This window comes from Ovis canadensis, chromosome 12, assembly GCF_042477335.2.
Source record: "Ovis canadensis isolate MfBH-ARS-UI-01 breed Bighorn chromosome 12, ARS-UI_OviCan_v2, whole genome shotgun sequence".
Lineage (NCBI taxonomy): Eukaryota > Metazoa > Chordata > Mammalia > Artiodactyla > Bovidae > Ovis > Ovis canadensis.
Window position 1 is genome coordinate 15,077,616 of NC_091256.1, and position 13,856 is coordinate 15,091,471.

The 13,856-nt window shown below is 46.2% G+C and overlaps 1 protein-coding gene across 14 annotated transcripts in view; it reads left to right on the forward strand.

Annotated features, from left to right (window-relative positions):
• SRGAP2 (SLIT-ROBO Rho GTPase activating protein 2) overlaps positions 1-13,856 on the forward strand; it is a 257,191-nt gene that overhangs the window by 97,794 nt on the left and 145,541 nt on the right. For all 14 annotated transcript variants that reach the window (XR_011247624.1, XR_011247623.1, XR_011247625.1 and 11 more), the window contains one exon: positions 5,040-5,232. Coding sequence is in view for 10 of the 14 variants with exons in the window: in XM_069545245.1 (XP_069401346.1) it covers positions 5,040-5,232 (193 nt within the window). In the remaining 4 variants the exon portion in view is untranslated. The remainder of the gene's footprint in view (positions 1-5,039; positions 5,233-13,856) is intronic.

Sequence of the window (13,856 nt, forward strand, 5' to 3'; positions counted from 1 at the left end):
CATTTTCTCCTCAAAAATGTGGGAGTCATAGAAAGAGGTTCCATATTACTTAATCAGAAAAAATTCCTGAAGAAGGAGATGAATTTTGAAAGAGGGACCAAATGGGGCTACTATCTTTGGACTGGAAACAACGAGCTGAGCAGAATCCCCCAGTGCCTGCTGACTGGTGGACTTCCTGGGGTTCTCTGAAGTGTGGACAGTGTTTAGACAACTGTGTCACGGCATTGGCAGCTGCTGTATAATTTAGAGTCTCCATGATTGTCACTGTGGCAGGGCCCTGTTTTTGTTAAGCAATCAATATCCTATTAGGTCTAGTTTTTCTTTGAATTTCATCCGTTTTTGTGAACTTTCAGCATCTTCCTAAAAAGAAAACGAACTTCCTTCTAACTCCCAGGACAGGTGTAGTTAGGATCTCAGCTGTGGCCAAGCCTGGACAAAGAGTCAGCATGTCTTTGGGGAAGCTTTCCGGGACGTGTGCGCTGATCCTAGATTTGAGCTCATGCATGAAAATGTTCCCTTCCAGGCTTTGATCCGACACCCTTTGGAAATGATAGGATGGTGATCTGCCAGTGGAGTTCCTTGTCCTGGCCAAGTCTGCTGTCCGGAGGGACAGCTTCTAAGATTTGCTCTAAGAATGTTCAATGCAGAACTGAAATTCAGCCCATACAAGTGGAGAAATGGAAACCGAGAATGCCTTCCTCCTTTTGGTGCCTGTTTGTTGGGTCATTTTCCGCTTAGTTGGCAGGATGGCACTCAGCAGGACATGCTGTTTTGATGGGGTTCAACATTTTTAACGAAACATAATTCAAGTACCATAAAATTTACCCCTTTGAAATGTACTGTTTGGTGGGACTTTTTTGTTTGTTTGTTTTTTGTTTTAGTATATTCACAAGATTGTGCAGCTGTCGTCACGGGCTAGTCCCGGAATAGTGAGGTTAAATTTTGACTTGAATCTTTGAATGAAATATTAACCAAAGATTAACTCTGATTTTCAGGAAATTGGCTCTAAAACTTTGGTCCCTTTTGCAAGGGGAGCTGTAGTTTATTCAAGTATCATTTTTATAAAGCAAAATAGAAAAACAATCAGAGGGCATTGAAATTTTCTTAGTCTTGTTGCCTAATATCTTTGCCAGCTACTGATAATTTTTAAATCTTTGGTCTTTAGGTGGGGGCTTCTTACCATGGCTATGTTATAATAAAGAATATTTGAAGCAAAAGCAATGAGACAATCTTTCCTGTCTTTTCCTTCCTCTTGTCAAGCCACGCTTCAATAGGGTAGGACTTGGGCCTGTTTTGTCCAGTCATTATCACCTAGCACAGGGTCTGTCATACAGTAGAAGCTCAGTGAAGACTTTCTGAACAAATGGGCTTGGCGAGGTGCCCAGGGGAGGTCATTTTTGGCATGTATCACTTCAGGTCATTTATGGTGACCTTTGTACTTTGGCTTTCTGGATGGCCATTGATTTCATTTATAGCCCTGAGACACAGCTGCTTCTAGAAAGTGAGAACTTGACTTCTTCAGTGTAGTTCTAAGGACAAAACCTACAAAGACCCCATCACCCCCAGCTCCCAGGGACTCTTATCCAACTGTAAACGGGATTTGCAAAGGCATCTTGAGTTGGTGTGATGAAGCACGGTGTGGGTGGTGTGAGTGTGTCTTTGTGTGTATACACGTGTGCAGGTGCATACTGGGCTAAGCACGTGATGGAACTGTGAGAAATTCCTCCTCCACGTTTGTATAAATTGCCCCTTTCTTCTTTCTGCACTTGTAGTGTATTGGTAGGCCAGGGTGCAGAGGGGCCTCCAGCCTGGGCACATGGCCCAGGCGTGCTGGCTTTCAGTGGCCCATTGTTTCTTGCCCCTCGTATGCATGGGCAGAGGACCGGGGCTGGCACAGCTGCCTTCTTGGGGACCATTGTTTGTCTTTGAAGCAGCAGCAGCAGTACAAGCCTGAAGTAGCTCATTTTGCCTTGGACAGAGCAGCCATTCTGTCCTGGAGTGACAGGCCTAGAGATGGGGGTGATGGGGGATCTCCCTTGAGTGCCCCTGCAGAGGCTCTTCGGGGTGGGGGCCAGGGCAGCGCCTCCTTCCAGGCAGGTTGTGGGGCAGGGTGATGCTCAGCAGTGTGGCATCACTAGCTGACCACAGGGGCAGGTGGTATCTCTTAGCAGAGACTCTTCTTTTGCTGGAGGGGTGGGGACACCCATTCTCACTTCCTTCAAAGCTGCTGTGTAGAGGAGCTCTAGGAAGTCGGGAGGAAGCCAGTCTGGCCATGGACTAGTCAAAACATGGGCTAGATAGTGAGTCACTGGGCTACTCCAAACTTGACTCTGGGGCCTGAGTCACCACTGCAGCTGGAAGGTAGAGAAGGGGATGTTCCAGGTTCTGGAGCCAGAGAAACTGTGATGTCCCCCTCAAAATGCCCCCGAGACTTCAGACTCTTGCTGGTTTCGCACGTTTCCCGTCCCCACTGTCAACCTCTTTGACAAGTCAAGGCAAACCTTAATTTGGCTTCAACCCCACTTGCCCCTAATTGTATGACCCTTTGGTAAATTCCTTAACAAGTCATACTTCAGTTTTCTCATCTTGCGATCAGGATAATTGGAGATACCAATTATGGCCTAGTAATAAAGATTAAATAAAATGATGTGAATAGAGGCCCATCAAAGATGTTCAGCAAACACGTGCTTCTTTTCCTGCAGGGGCGCAGAGGGGATGCCTGAGGGTGGGGTGCACTTTGGGTAATGCTGCCCATTTGTTGAGGCACCTGAGGAAGTCAGGGTGGAATTCCATGCTGGCTGGATGCACGTGGGGGCTTCCTAGATTAATTCACACTTCTTAAAGGCTTCCTATGAACTGCTTGTTCCTCGGACAGGGCAACCCTGGAGCAGTCTACCTCTGGAACTTCATGGGTATCGTGGGAATTTGCTTAGCCTCCTCTTTTCAGCAGAGGTAGGCAACATCTATCTTGCCATGCTCCCTTTTCTGCTCCCCTAGTTAGGGAGTTTTTCGAGGCAGTGTTGTAGAGTTACAAGTGGCTCAGGAAGGACTGACAGCCCCCCTGTCTAGCCACATCCTCTAGCACATGTTACTGATTGGGTACCTGGAAAGCCTTTTTACCCTAAGATGCTCTGATTCTTATTATTTAATGGACAGGTTGTGAGTAATATCAGTGAGCATAGTGAATATCCTCTCTGCTCACAGTCTGCCCACCCAGTGGCTTCTATTGCCAGCTGCTACTTCTGTTTGTCAAAGACAGAAAAGGGACAGAAGCCTCAAGGAATAGTCTCAACAAGGGCTGCTGCCTTGAAGAGACCCAGAAAACCCTGGCAAGAATCAATGCCTGACATGCCCTCTGCAGATCTTTCCCCCTCAACATTCTTGTAATCAGACTCCAAAAGAAGCACAGAACAAGAGAGCTTTGATGAATGATGAGGTAGGCAGCTTTTCTGTGCAGCCTCTGTCTGCTTGAAACAGTCCTCCGGGGCTCAGATTCAGTTCAGGTGAGGTTACTGCAGGCCTGTTTGGCATTGGCGGTTGGCACGAGGGAGACAGAGGGATAGAGAGGGTGAGAACTATGGTTATCACCCATAAAGGACCAGATACTTGTGATACATCTGATATCCGTAAAAACAAACAAAAATGAAGATGGTGATGGATGGTGGACTTGTAGCTACTCCAAAGCGAAGCCAAATGCACCGTTTGCCCATCCCTTATTGCTTCATAAAAGGAGTGGTTGGCAGGCTTTTCAACATCACAGCTTCATTCCTGGATTTGCCTCTCGTTTATCTACAGCTCAGACGAAAACTCGGATCCCGCATGCCCACCTCTGCTTTCCAGAGCAGAGTCTGAAAGCAGTGCTACAGCTCCACTATTGGGGAATAAATTTGGAGCGTGCAAAAGGAAAGGCATAATAGTGCAGGTGCCCCTCTCCCTGGGGTTGGAGTCGCTGTCACAGCTGAGCTGTTGGGGCTGAGCAGGCTTGCAGGGTCGGGGGCTGGGGGGACGTTGGGGAGGAAAGGGATGAAAGAAGTGACTCCACTGTGACTCAGATAGGGATGGGGGCATAACTTCAGCAAGTTGTGCACTGCAGGCCTTGCAGTCTGATTTTGGCAGGCTGCCTCCTGTGGGTGCCAGGTCTTGTCAGTAACAAATGCAGTATTGCATGTGAGGCAGATCTGGCTGTATCTGGAGCTGCCATTGCTGCAGTTTCAGAGAGTGTTTGCTGGCCCTGTGTGTGGACTCTGGCCAGCCAGAACGCTGCCAAGCTAGAGCTTAACCAGAAATATTTCTAGCTTTGACACAACGGAGTAGCTGAGTATTGGTGAGGGTGAAGGATCAGAGATATGAGTAATATTTAGTGAAAATACCAACTTCTTAAAGATTGATTACATTCTATGGTAATGGAAACTATGGAATCTGACCGACGGTGAATGGTTTGCTTGCCCAGAGATCTAGGTGATTGTTTCATTCTTGCTTGCCACTATTTATTCTTGGGCAGGGCCCTTCCTGACCAAAATACCTTGACCCCTCCCCTACTTCATGACGATATGGAAAGACAGTATGAAAAGTAGGAGTTTGGGCTCTAAAATCGAGCTGTTTGAGTTTGAATCCTGGCTCCACCACTTAATAGCTTAACTTCTTTAAGAGTTAGTTTTCCTATCTTTAAAATAGGGATGAAAGTAGTCCTGACCTAATAGGATGGTTGGGAGATAATTCATTCGGCTTTCTGCCAGGAGGAAGGCCACATTCTGACTCTGTGTCTGCAATACAGTAAACTGCTTATGAAAAGGCAGCCCTGAACATCCTATGTCTGATAAGCAGTTTTTCTTAACTGATTTAGCAGATTCTTGGTTTCAGGGTTCTTCAAGGGTTTGAAAAGTTGGTGAGTTGGTGGTGGTGCTTCACATCACATTTTAAAAAGTGCAGCCTCTAAGTTGCCCAGAACACAGGGAACACCTAGATGGAAGGGGTGAATGTTGGCATCATGGTTTTTTCCGGAGGTGTCTGTCTGACTGCCTCACCTTGCTTTCTTGCAGAGATCCGTGCTCAACTCACAGAGCAGATGAAATGCCTGGACCAGCAATGTGAGCTCCGGGTACAGCTGTTGCAAGACCTCCAGGACTTCTTCCGTAAGAAGGCTGAGATCGAGATGGACTACTCCCGCAACCTGGAGAAGCTGGCAGAGCGCTTCCTGGCCAAGACGAGGAGCACCAAGGACCAGCAGTTCAAGTAGGGATGCTACGCTGTTACTTCTAGAGACCTTGGGAGTGGGGGGGTGTGGGAGGGAGGCAGGGTGTGTCACCTCCATCCCATTGTATTGCAGGTGGCCTAGTGATTTCTAAGTGCCTGAGGGTTGAGAGTCCACCAGGACTTCATTTCCAGATCGTCTCACGTGCAGTTCAGCATCGTGGGGAGATCAGGATAGATCATGAACACGTATAGTAACAGCAAACACCTTCCCGTGTGCCGAGCTTAGTTCCAAAGGGCTTAACTCAGTCGTCACAACTCCATATGTTAGTTTTTGTCGTATCCCCAACATACAGATGAGGAAACTGGGTCATAAAGAGTTCAGGCCTCTATGTGTGTGGCATACACACACACACACACGCGCACGCACGCACGCACGCACGCACACACACACACACACCCCTAATAAATAAATGGCAGAACTGGAATCCAGACCCAGGCAGTCTGGCTCTAGAGTCTGTGTTCTTAACCATTTCACTGAGCTGTCTTTAACTGGGAGAAATGGAGGCAGCCGTAAATCTAAGTCACTGTGCAGACAGTTGCTAAGGTCTGTTGCTTCTACATTTACAGTGTTTGATACAACTGGCCCTTTCACGCTGTTCTTCCTACCATTGCCCTAGTTTAGATCATCTTCATCTTTGCCTGATTGATTACAATGCTTACTGTATCATCTTTAGCAGAGGTTCTCAGTCCTGGCTGCACATTAGAATTCCCTGGAGAACTTTTTTAAAATGCTGAAACTGGGCCGCATTCCAGATCAATTAAATCAGAATCTCTGGGAGTAAGGCCTGGGTAACAAATAGTGTGGTGTAAAAGCTTCCCAGATGATTCTAACGAACAGCTTCTCCCCATCCCAATCTACCTGATCCACTGTTGCCAGATTTAGCCTTCCTGGAATACCCTGGGGGTCAGGCAGTTTCTCTGTGCAGTGGCTTCCAGAGGTCTGTGTTCTTGATGCTCAAGATGTGGTCCTTCAAGATCGGCACTGCCTAGGGGTTGGGTCGTCCCCACCCCACCCCACCGCCCCCAGATCCGCTGTAACAAGAGCCCCAGGTGATTGGTGTGCACAGTTAAGTTTGTGAAGTCCTGCTCTGTTCACAAAGGTGTACACTCCTTGGCTTGGTGTTCAAGCCTGTCTACATCTGGCCCAACTAGCTTTCCCACCGTATTTCCTGTTTCTGCTCTGCTGTTCCACAGCCAAACAGAACACTAACTCCACTGGGCCTTTGTGCATCCTGTGATTTGAACTTCTGTGTCCGTGCATTACATCTCTGTGTGTCGAAGCCATACCCATGTTTTAAGGCCTCATGCAGATGGGACTTGTTTCTAGAATCTTTCTGGATTCTCCCAGAAGGAAGAATGTACTCCCTCTTCTAAATTCTTACAGCATTGTTTTCATTGTTCTTTCCTTAGGGCATTCAGAACTATCTATCTTATATTATATTATCTTCCCTTTGAGGACTTAAATAAGCATTTCTGATTCATCATTCAGCCTCCCACAGTGCCTAGTGTAATATATGATCCATGGTTACTAAATATTATTGGATGAATAAATGAATGAGTGAATTTAAGAATTAATGCCAAATGTATCTTACTTCCCTCTATTTTCTGTTTTTGTTTATCACCCTGACAATTTGGGACATAATTTTTCTTTACAAGCCAGTTCTGAGCAATGACTGTGGAGTCTGAGAATAATGAGAACATATGACGTTTCAATACAAGCCGGAAGTAAGAGTTTCCTCCAGATGTTTCATCTTCAGAGACCCTTGTCTTTTCCAAGTCCTGTTCTCTTTATGATAAGCGGTCCTGAGAGAATAAAATGTTATTTTAGTATATGATAAATGAAAATGGAAGGATTGTTTGCTTTAGAAAAATGATTCAAGGTTGGACTTATTCTCTTGATAACTCCTCCTAAGTTTAAAGTAGCCTGATTTTTAGTACTATATTATATTCTTAGCTTAAGGACACATTTACTAGAAATTAAGGTACAGATGTGCCGAACTGCTCTGAGTAAGATCACACACAAGGAATAGGGTTTTTTTCTCCGAGGCTGGAAGAATTGATTTCCCTTCTGATAAACCTGGTACTGGGCTTCGTTTTTCCCAAATAATCAGTGAATATTTCTTGAGAGCCAGCTATGTGCTCTGTGTTGTACAGGTATTGGAAGATATAAAACAGGTTGATTGTATGTTTCCATAGGGGGCCATATCTGGTTGGGGAGAAAAGATTTTTAATATAGGAAGCAATTAGAGATAAAGCAATAATGGTCTCATTAAGAGATCATTGCTATAGGTAGGATATAGATAAGATAAGAGGTCAGTGATAAATCATCAGAGACAGATAAAGGATCCTGAATAATCAGGAGCATACTCATGAAACGAGTGGGATTTAGGTTAGTCTTTAGAGGTAGATTTGTGTAGGAGAGAATAGCCCATTCAGGAAAGAAGAGGCAGGCGTGTTTGGTGGTGAGAGGCTAAAGGGGCGAGTGAGGGATGGATCCCGGAGCTTCCCTAGAAGGAGGCTTGAGTGCATTCATCCAACAAATGTCTGTTGCACCTTCCTTGAGCTCCTTCAGAGTAGATGCTGCACCTTGGGACATAACAATGAACACGGGCCGTCTTCCACTTGGCACTTGCAATAGAAAAAGGCACCAGGCACTGAACACATCACACAGTTAGGGGAGTGGAGGCAGGTGTTGCGGAACAAAAGCACAAAGAGCTCCAGGCGCTCGTCGAGGGGCTTTGCCACTCCTTTGCTGTCACTTCCTGGCTAGGTTGCTTTAGTAGCTTCCTGTTGGAAAACTCCTGAGGAGCCGTCTACTTATTCAACAGACCCCTTTGAAATGCCTGCTGGGTACTGTGTTCGGCGCTGATTCCTTTGGAGACTGAGATAAGCTCTGGAATCTTGGCTAACAGGGAAAAGAGACATGTCAACAATATAACGTAAAAGGGGCTTTCACAGAGGTATGAGCAAAATTTTATGAGAGCACGTATTTTCCAAAGCAGTGGAAAATTAAGTTTAGGTAAGTAGACACCAAGTAATTTAACAGACAAGCAGGGGAGTGAAGATTTGGTGCAGAGCGTGGTGGTGAGCCCTCTGGGTTCTTCTGTGGGAAAGGAGACATGAAGAAAATGGTAGGAGAATGAATGAATTTTTATGGCAGAGAAGGCCAAAATGGAGGTTTGGGAGAATAATCCATGTACAGTGTGAGAGCAAGCAAGGTTAGAGAAGAAGGACTGTATTCAAGTATTTGGGAACCTTAAGAGGACTGGGGGGACTGCTTGGGTAAAGGACTGTGACCGTCAGAGGTGACCCAGGCTCTCTCACACGGTGGCCTGGAAGAGTTGGAGCATCTGGGCTAGACGTGGGGGTGTTGGGGGAAGACCTGTTTTGAATGGCGAGCCTACTCTGAGCATGTCGGGTTTGGCGCAGTAGGAAGCCTGTCTGGTGGAGGTGCTACTGAGGCAAGAGGTTTTGACTAGGATAATAGAGAGCAGACTCTAAGGTATAAAAGTGATCATGGAAGATATGCAGTTATGTGAACTCAGGGAAGAGAAAGAGGAACAAAGAGCTCAACCCAGGACCCAGGCTTGGGCACACGTAACTTTAGGGAGTAAAGTGTTAAATTAGAATTTAAGTGTTAATTATTAGAAGTAAAATTTACCAGGAGAGGATGCGGGAGGGAAGAAGGAAGGAAACAAAGGAAGGAGAGAGGGTGGTGATTTTTTTAAGCTCTTAGAAGGATGGAAAGGATGCAGGTATGTCTGATGAAGCTAGCAGGCTCTCAAGTAGAAAATCTGTAGAAGTCAATCCCAGCAATTTCTTACTGATATTCTCCCATTATAAGCATTGTGAGGCAAAGGTGACTAAAATGAGCCCCAAGCCCGAGAACTTTGAACCCATTAGACTGAAACATGACATTGCTGATTTTTGGGAGACAGAAAAGGTCACAAAGTGGCCAGTTCATGTGGTCTGGCCTAATAGAAGAGGCGATGAGACGTACACAGTGATGCATGGGACACAGGCAATGTGGTGAGAAGCTCAGTTACGGAGTCCAGGCAACACAGGAGCCTCTCATGGAGAAGAGGGTTTCTGTTACTGGAAGTCTATCTGTGAAATCCTGAGCTACACCTCACCTGGTGACCTTGAGCCTTTTGGGCTGGGTCTCTCGTTTTCTTCTTTTTGTCCCAGTTGAACCCGTGGCAACTGCTTGAAGCAGTTGAACCTGCTTAAATCTGGGGAGCATTTGAGGATTCTTGGTGGCTGGAGATTTCTAGCTTTGTCTTGTTCGTACAGTGATGAGACTCTCCTTCTCAGGGTAACGCTGGTGGCAGTGCCTGCGTTTTTCCACTTTCCACTCATCTCTGCTTTGTAAAATGCAGCCAGGTATTCGGATGTTTGCACATACAGGCGTTGCTGTAGAAAGACTACCACGCTGCTGAAACTGAGCTCGCTCTTGGCAGGCAGCACCACCAGACCACGCTTGAAACATTTGTTAGCAACTGAAAATTGGCATTTGGGGCTCAGGAAAGGCTTTTTAGGTCTATCTGTTTTGGTTAAGGTGTAAGTTTGGCAGCTCTAATAGACCCAAGTAATAGTAACTTTCACAAGCAGAGCTTGATTTTTCTCTCCTATTATTATCCAGTCGTTAGCTATCCTGGGCAGTGTTGGGATCCTTATTCCATCCCTAGAGTGTTGCCCTGGTTCTTTATGACCCAAGATGGCTCAGACCATCATGTCCCCATTCCAGCCAAAAAGAAAAGCATATGGGTCAGGGGCAGACACATCCTTACCTTTTAAAGGTGCAGTCTGGAAGTGGCATGTACATCTCTTCAGCTCACGTGGACTCATGGGTCTACTGAGCTGCAAGGAAGGCTGGGAAATGTACTTATTAACCTAAAGACCAGAAAGTAGAATTTCTATTAATGGAGGGGGAACATGGTGGGGGACAGTTAGCACCCTCTGCCACGTTGTCTGTGTGTGATTCACGAGAGGGCAGGCATATGAAAGACCATTCCACTCATCCACTTTGAGACGTGCCGTAAATGCACAGAGAAGACAGGGCATTATGGAGGTGAGTTTCAGTGGGTGGGAAATGGAAACATAAAAGAGCCAGTACAAGTCATTAGTTTTATAAGCTTAGTTCAATGGAAACAATGCAGCAGTTGTAGAAGTAGAATAAAAAAATTGGGAAGGAAGCATTTTAGGCAGCAAGAACAGTGTTGATAGAGGCACAGAGCTGGGGGAAACGTAGCTGGTCGGTAACTCATGTGTTTTGCAAAAGAACAGAAGCGAGAAATGTGATAGGGACATAAGCCTGAAAAGTTGATAGGAATCACAGATCACAGTGGTCTGTGAATGCCAGGCGACAGAGGTTGGGCTTTATTCTGTAAGCATGGGGGACCCATTGATAGTTCTGGAGCATATTTATAGATGGCTGTGCTTTGGAAAGGTAACTATGGCAACAGTGCATAAGATCAGCTGGAGCAGAGAGACTGGGGGGAAACGTGTTAGGAAGGGATGGCAGTGAGCCTCAGGTTAGTGGGAGCTGATACTGAAGTCGTGCCCTGGGAACGCGACAAAAAATGGGTCAGACAGGAGGGCAAGAAGCAATTAAAGTCAAAGAAGCTGGGGCAGAGGAAGGGCTGTGGCTTTCCTGGTCTCTGGAGGGGCAGTTGTACTGTATTTTCATTCAGCCGGCGAAGTGTAGCCTCGATTCCGCTGACTCTGTGACTGGCCCCTAGAATGGTTCGTTCTCTGCCCAAAGCATCTCAGCGGGCGCGCGTCGCCTCCCCCGGGGCTGCAGCAGCTGTTGGCCCAGCAATGCCGTGAATTTCTCTCCTTGTGCTGCCAGGAGAGCAGCTGCCAGCGGGAGCCCTGGACAGACGCGTCTCAGGGACGTGGAAACTATTCAACTTGGGATGGGGTAGGTTGGCCAGGGCTGAAATTGGTCTACATGGTGTGTCCCACCCTTTTCCAGGCCAGTTTCTCGAGCTGGCTGGATTTCAGCCCCTCATACTGGGTTAGGTTAGGTATTTTGTTACAGTCTTAAGCGACCGCATTTAGGGACCAACGTTGCTGAACTGCTATTTTCATCTTTTCTTGGACAGCTTCTTACTTGGAAGCCATTACCTTGTCTCTCGTTGGCTTGATTTCCTTTTCTGCTTTCCTCCTGCTCACCTTTGTCCTCTCCGACACTGTCTCAGTGCAGACACTCTCATTAAAGCTCACACGACTGTGACTCCATCGCAGAATCTGACCCCGTGATTCCCCCTCCTCTTCTCCTCCCCCTACAAATAGAACTATAGTGATTATCTCTATCTTATTCTGCTTTGTTTAAGATAAGTCATGTGGCTTCCTTCATCCCTTTGCATTGTAGGAGGACCCTATTAATGTTTAAAAATTCTATCTGCCTGATTTAAGAGCGGAGATATTATGTGACGGTAGAAAGTCTTCCTAGGGAAGATGCTCTTGCATTTTCTTTGACTCCTTGAAGAGTCTAAATGTATTCCTATTTGTTGCTAAGCCTTTGATTGTCTTTTTAAAGTGGAATCTGTGTTAATATTACCCAGCAGGACTCTAATTGATAATGCGTTTGTTTGGCTTTTTTATTTTTTTCGTAGACTTGCTGTAAATTACCTTTCAGTCATAGCCCGTTCGGTTTTGATCTCCTGCTTTTAATAGCTCAGTTTTTTCTTTTACTTTGAGGTAGGGTTATGGGTTTGGTTTTGGGTTTTTTTTTTTTTTTCTATTGGGTTTGAGAGGAATACTCCTACATTGCTACCCCGCTGTGTTCCTTACAGAGACCTTATGCTGCTTTATAACCCACTGCCAACATCTTGTCTTTTTTCCCAGCTTTTCCTTTTCCTCAACAACAAATATTTGTTGAACATTTTTAAGGTTATTAGTCTAGCCTCTTAGAGGAGAGAGATTCAAGAAAGTGGAAGCAATGGTTCTTTCCCACATGACTTTATACTCTGGGGTCAAGTCAGTGGTGCTCCATCGTGTCCACCTCTGCGAGCCCATGAACTGTAGCCCGCCAGCCTCCTCTGTCCATGGGATTTCCCAGGCAGGAATACTGGCATGGGTTGCCATTTCCTACTCCAGGGAGTCTTCCTGACCCGCATCTCCTGTTTCCTGCATTCAGGTGGATTCTTTACCTGCTGAATCACTGGGGAAGCCCACTAACTTTGTAATCTAATCGGGGACAAATTATGCCTGGATGTAATAACACAGAGCTTCAGTGTAGGGCAGTATGGGGTAAGTACCAAGTGTGTGCTGCAGAAGGCATAATGCCAATAGAGGTGGTCAGTCAGCAAACTTTCAAGAGGGGAATGGGATTTGAACCAGGCCTTAAAAGTGGCTAGGATTTTGACAGATGAAAATCGAGGGAGGGGGAAGATGTTGTAGCCACGAGGAAAGTGCAAAGCACTTTGGGGCACAGTAAGTAGACTGGTTTGGTTGGGGAATGAGTGTGTATGGAGGTCCTGGGCTAAAGTAGATAGGACCATATCTTGGTGAAGCTTCACTGTTAGCTAAGAGATTCGGCCTTATGCAGTGGACACTGGAAACCAGTGAAGGTTTGCACAGCACGTGTCCAGGCTGAGGTGGGAACTGGATTTAAGGATGATTAACCTTAACCTGGGTGGTGATGGTTTGCCAAATGACAAGGAAGCTGAGACAGTGGAACCCGTTGTCATGGTAAGTAATGAGGACCTAACCTAGGGTGGGATGGTGGGGATGGGAAGGATAGACACTGGCCCTTCAGTCCACTTGGCGTGCGTGCGTTGTGCCCTTACCGTGTGCCACATGCGTGCCGAGCAGGCAGACACTGCCCTCTTCTCACCTCCTGCGGCTTCCAGTCTGGAGGCTGAGGGAACACCTGGTGTGGGAAGACTGCAGGAACTGCTGACCGTGGGATTCGGGTTCCAAGCAGTCTTGGCAGTGCAAAAGAAAGAGGGCTGTGAAGTTGCTTTTGGACTTGGGTGACTGGTAGATTAATGGTGCCTTTAATATAAATCCCAAAGTTAGGAGAAGGAGCTGTTTCTGAAGAGCTGAAATATGTGAAGTTTGGTTTTGGGTTGTTAAGTTTAAGACTTCGGAAGGATATTGAAGCTGAAATTTCTGTAATTGACAGAAAATGAATGGCTTTAGTCAGGGCTAAAGATCTGGACTATATTCAGAGCTAATGTGTGGGTTGTTAGAGATTTGGGGCGTGTTCATTGGGAGATGATGGTTGAGGCTGTGGAATGTTTGACTTCCAGCAGTAAAGGTGTTAGGAGTTTAAAAAGGGAAACTTGTATTGTCGGTGGTACTCAGATTGCAGAGAGTGAAAAAGATATATTTCTTTGGTATTCATTCAGTTCGCATTTGGGGAACTAATTATATACAGGCATTGAGCTAGGTACTGGGGATAGGAATCTGGTAGATGGTCCACCTGCAGTACTCCTTTCAGTGGGAGGTTAGACACGCAATTCATTAAAGAGAAATTCTTGTAACGTCCATGTTCCTGGGCTTGGGCCCAGTATTTGAATGCACAGTCTCTTCAGTTATATCACCTGTTGCCAATGGATTTTCCCTCTGGAGCTGAGTTCCAAATTGCCTGT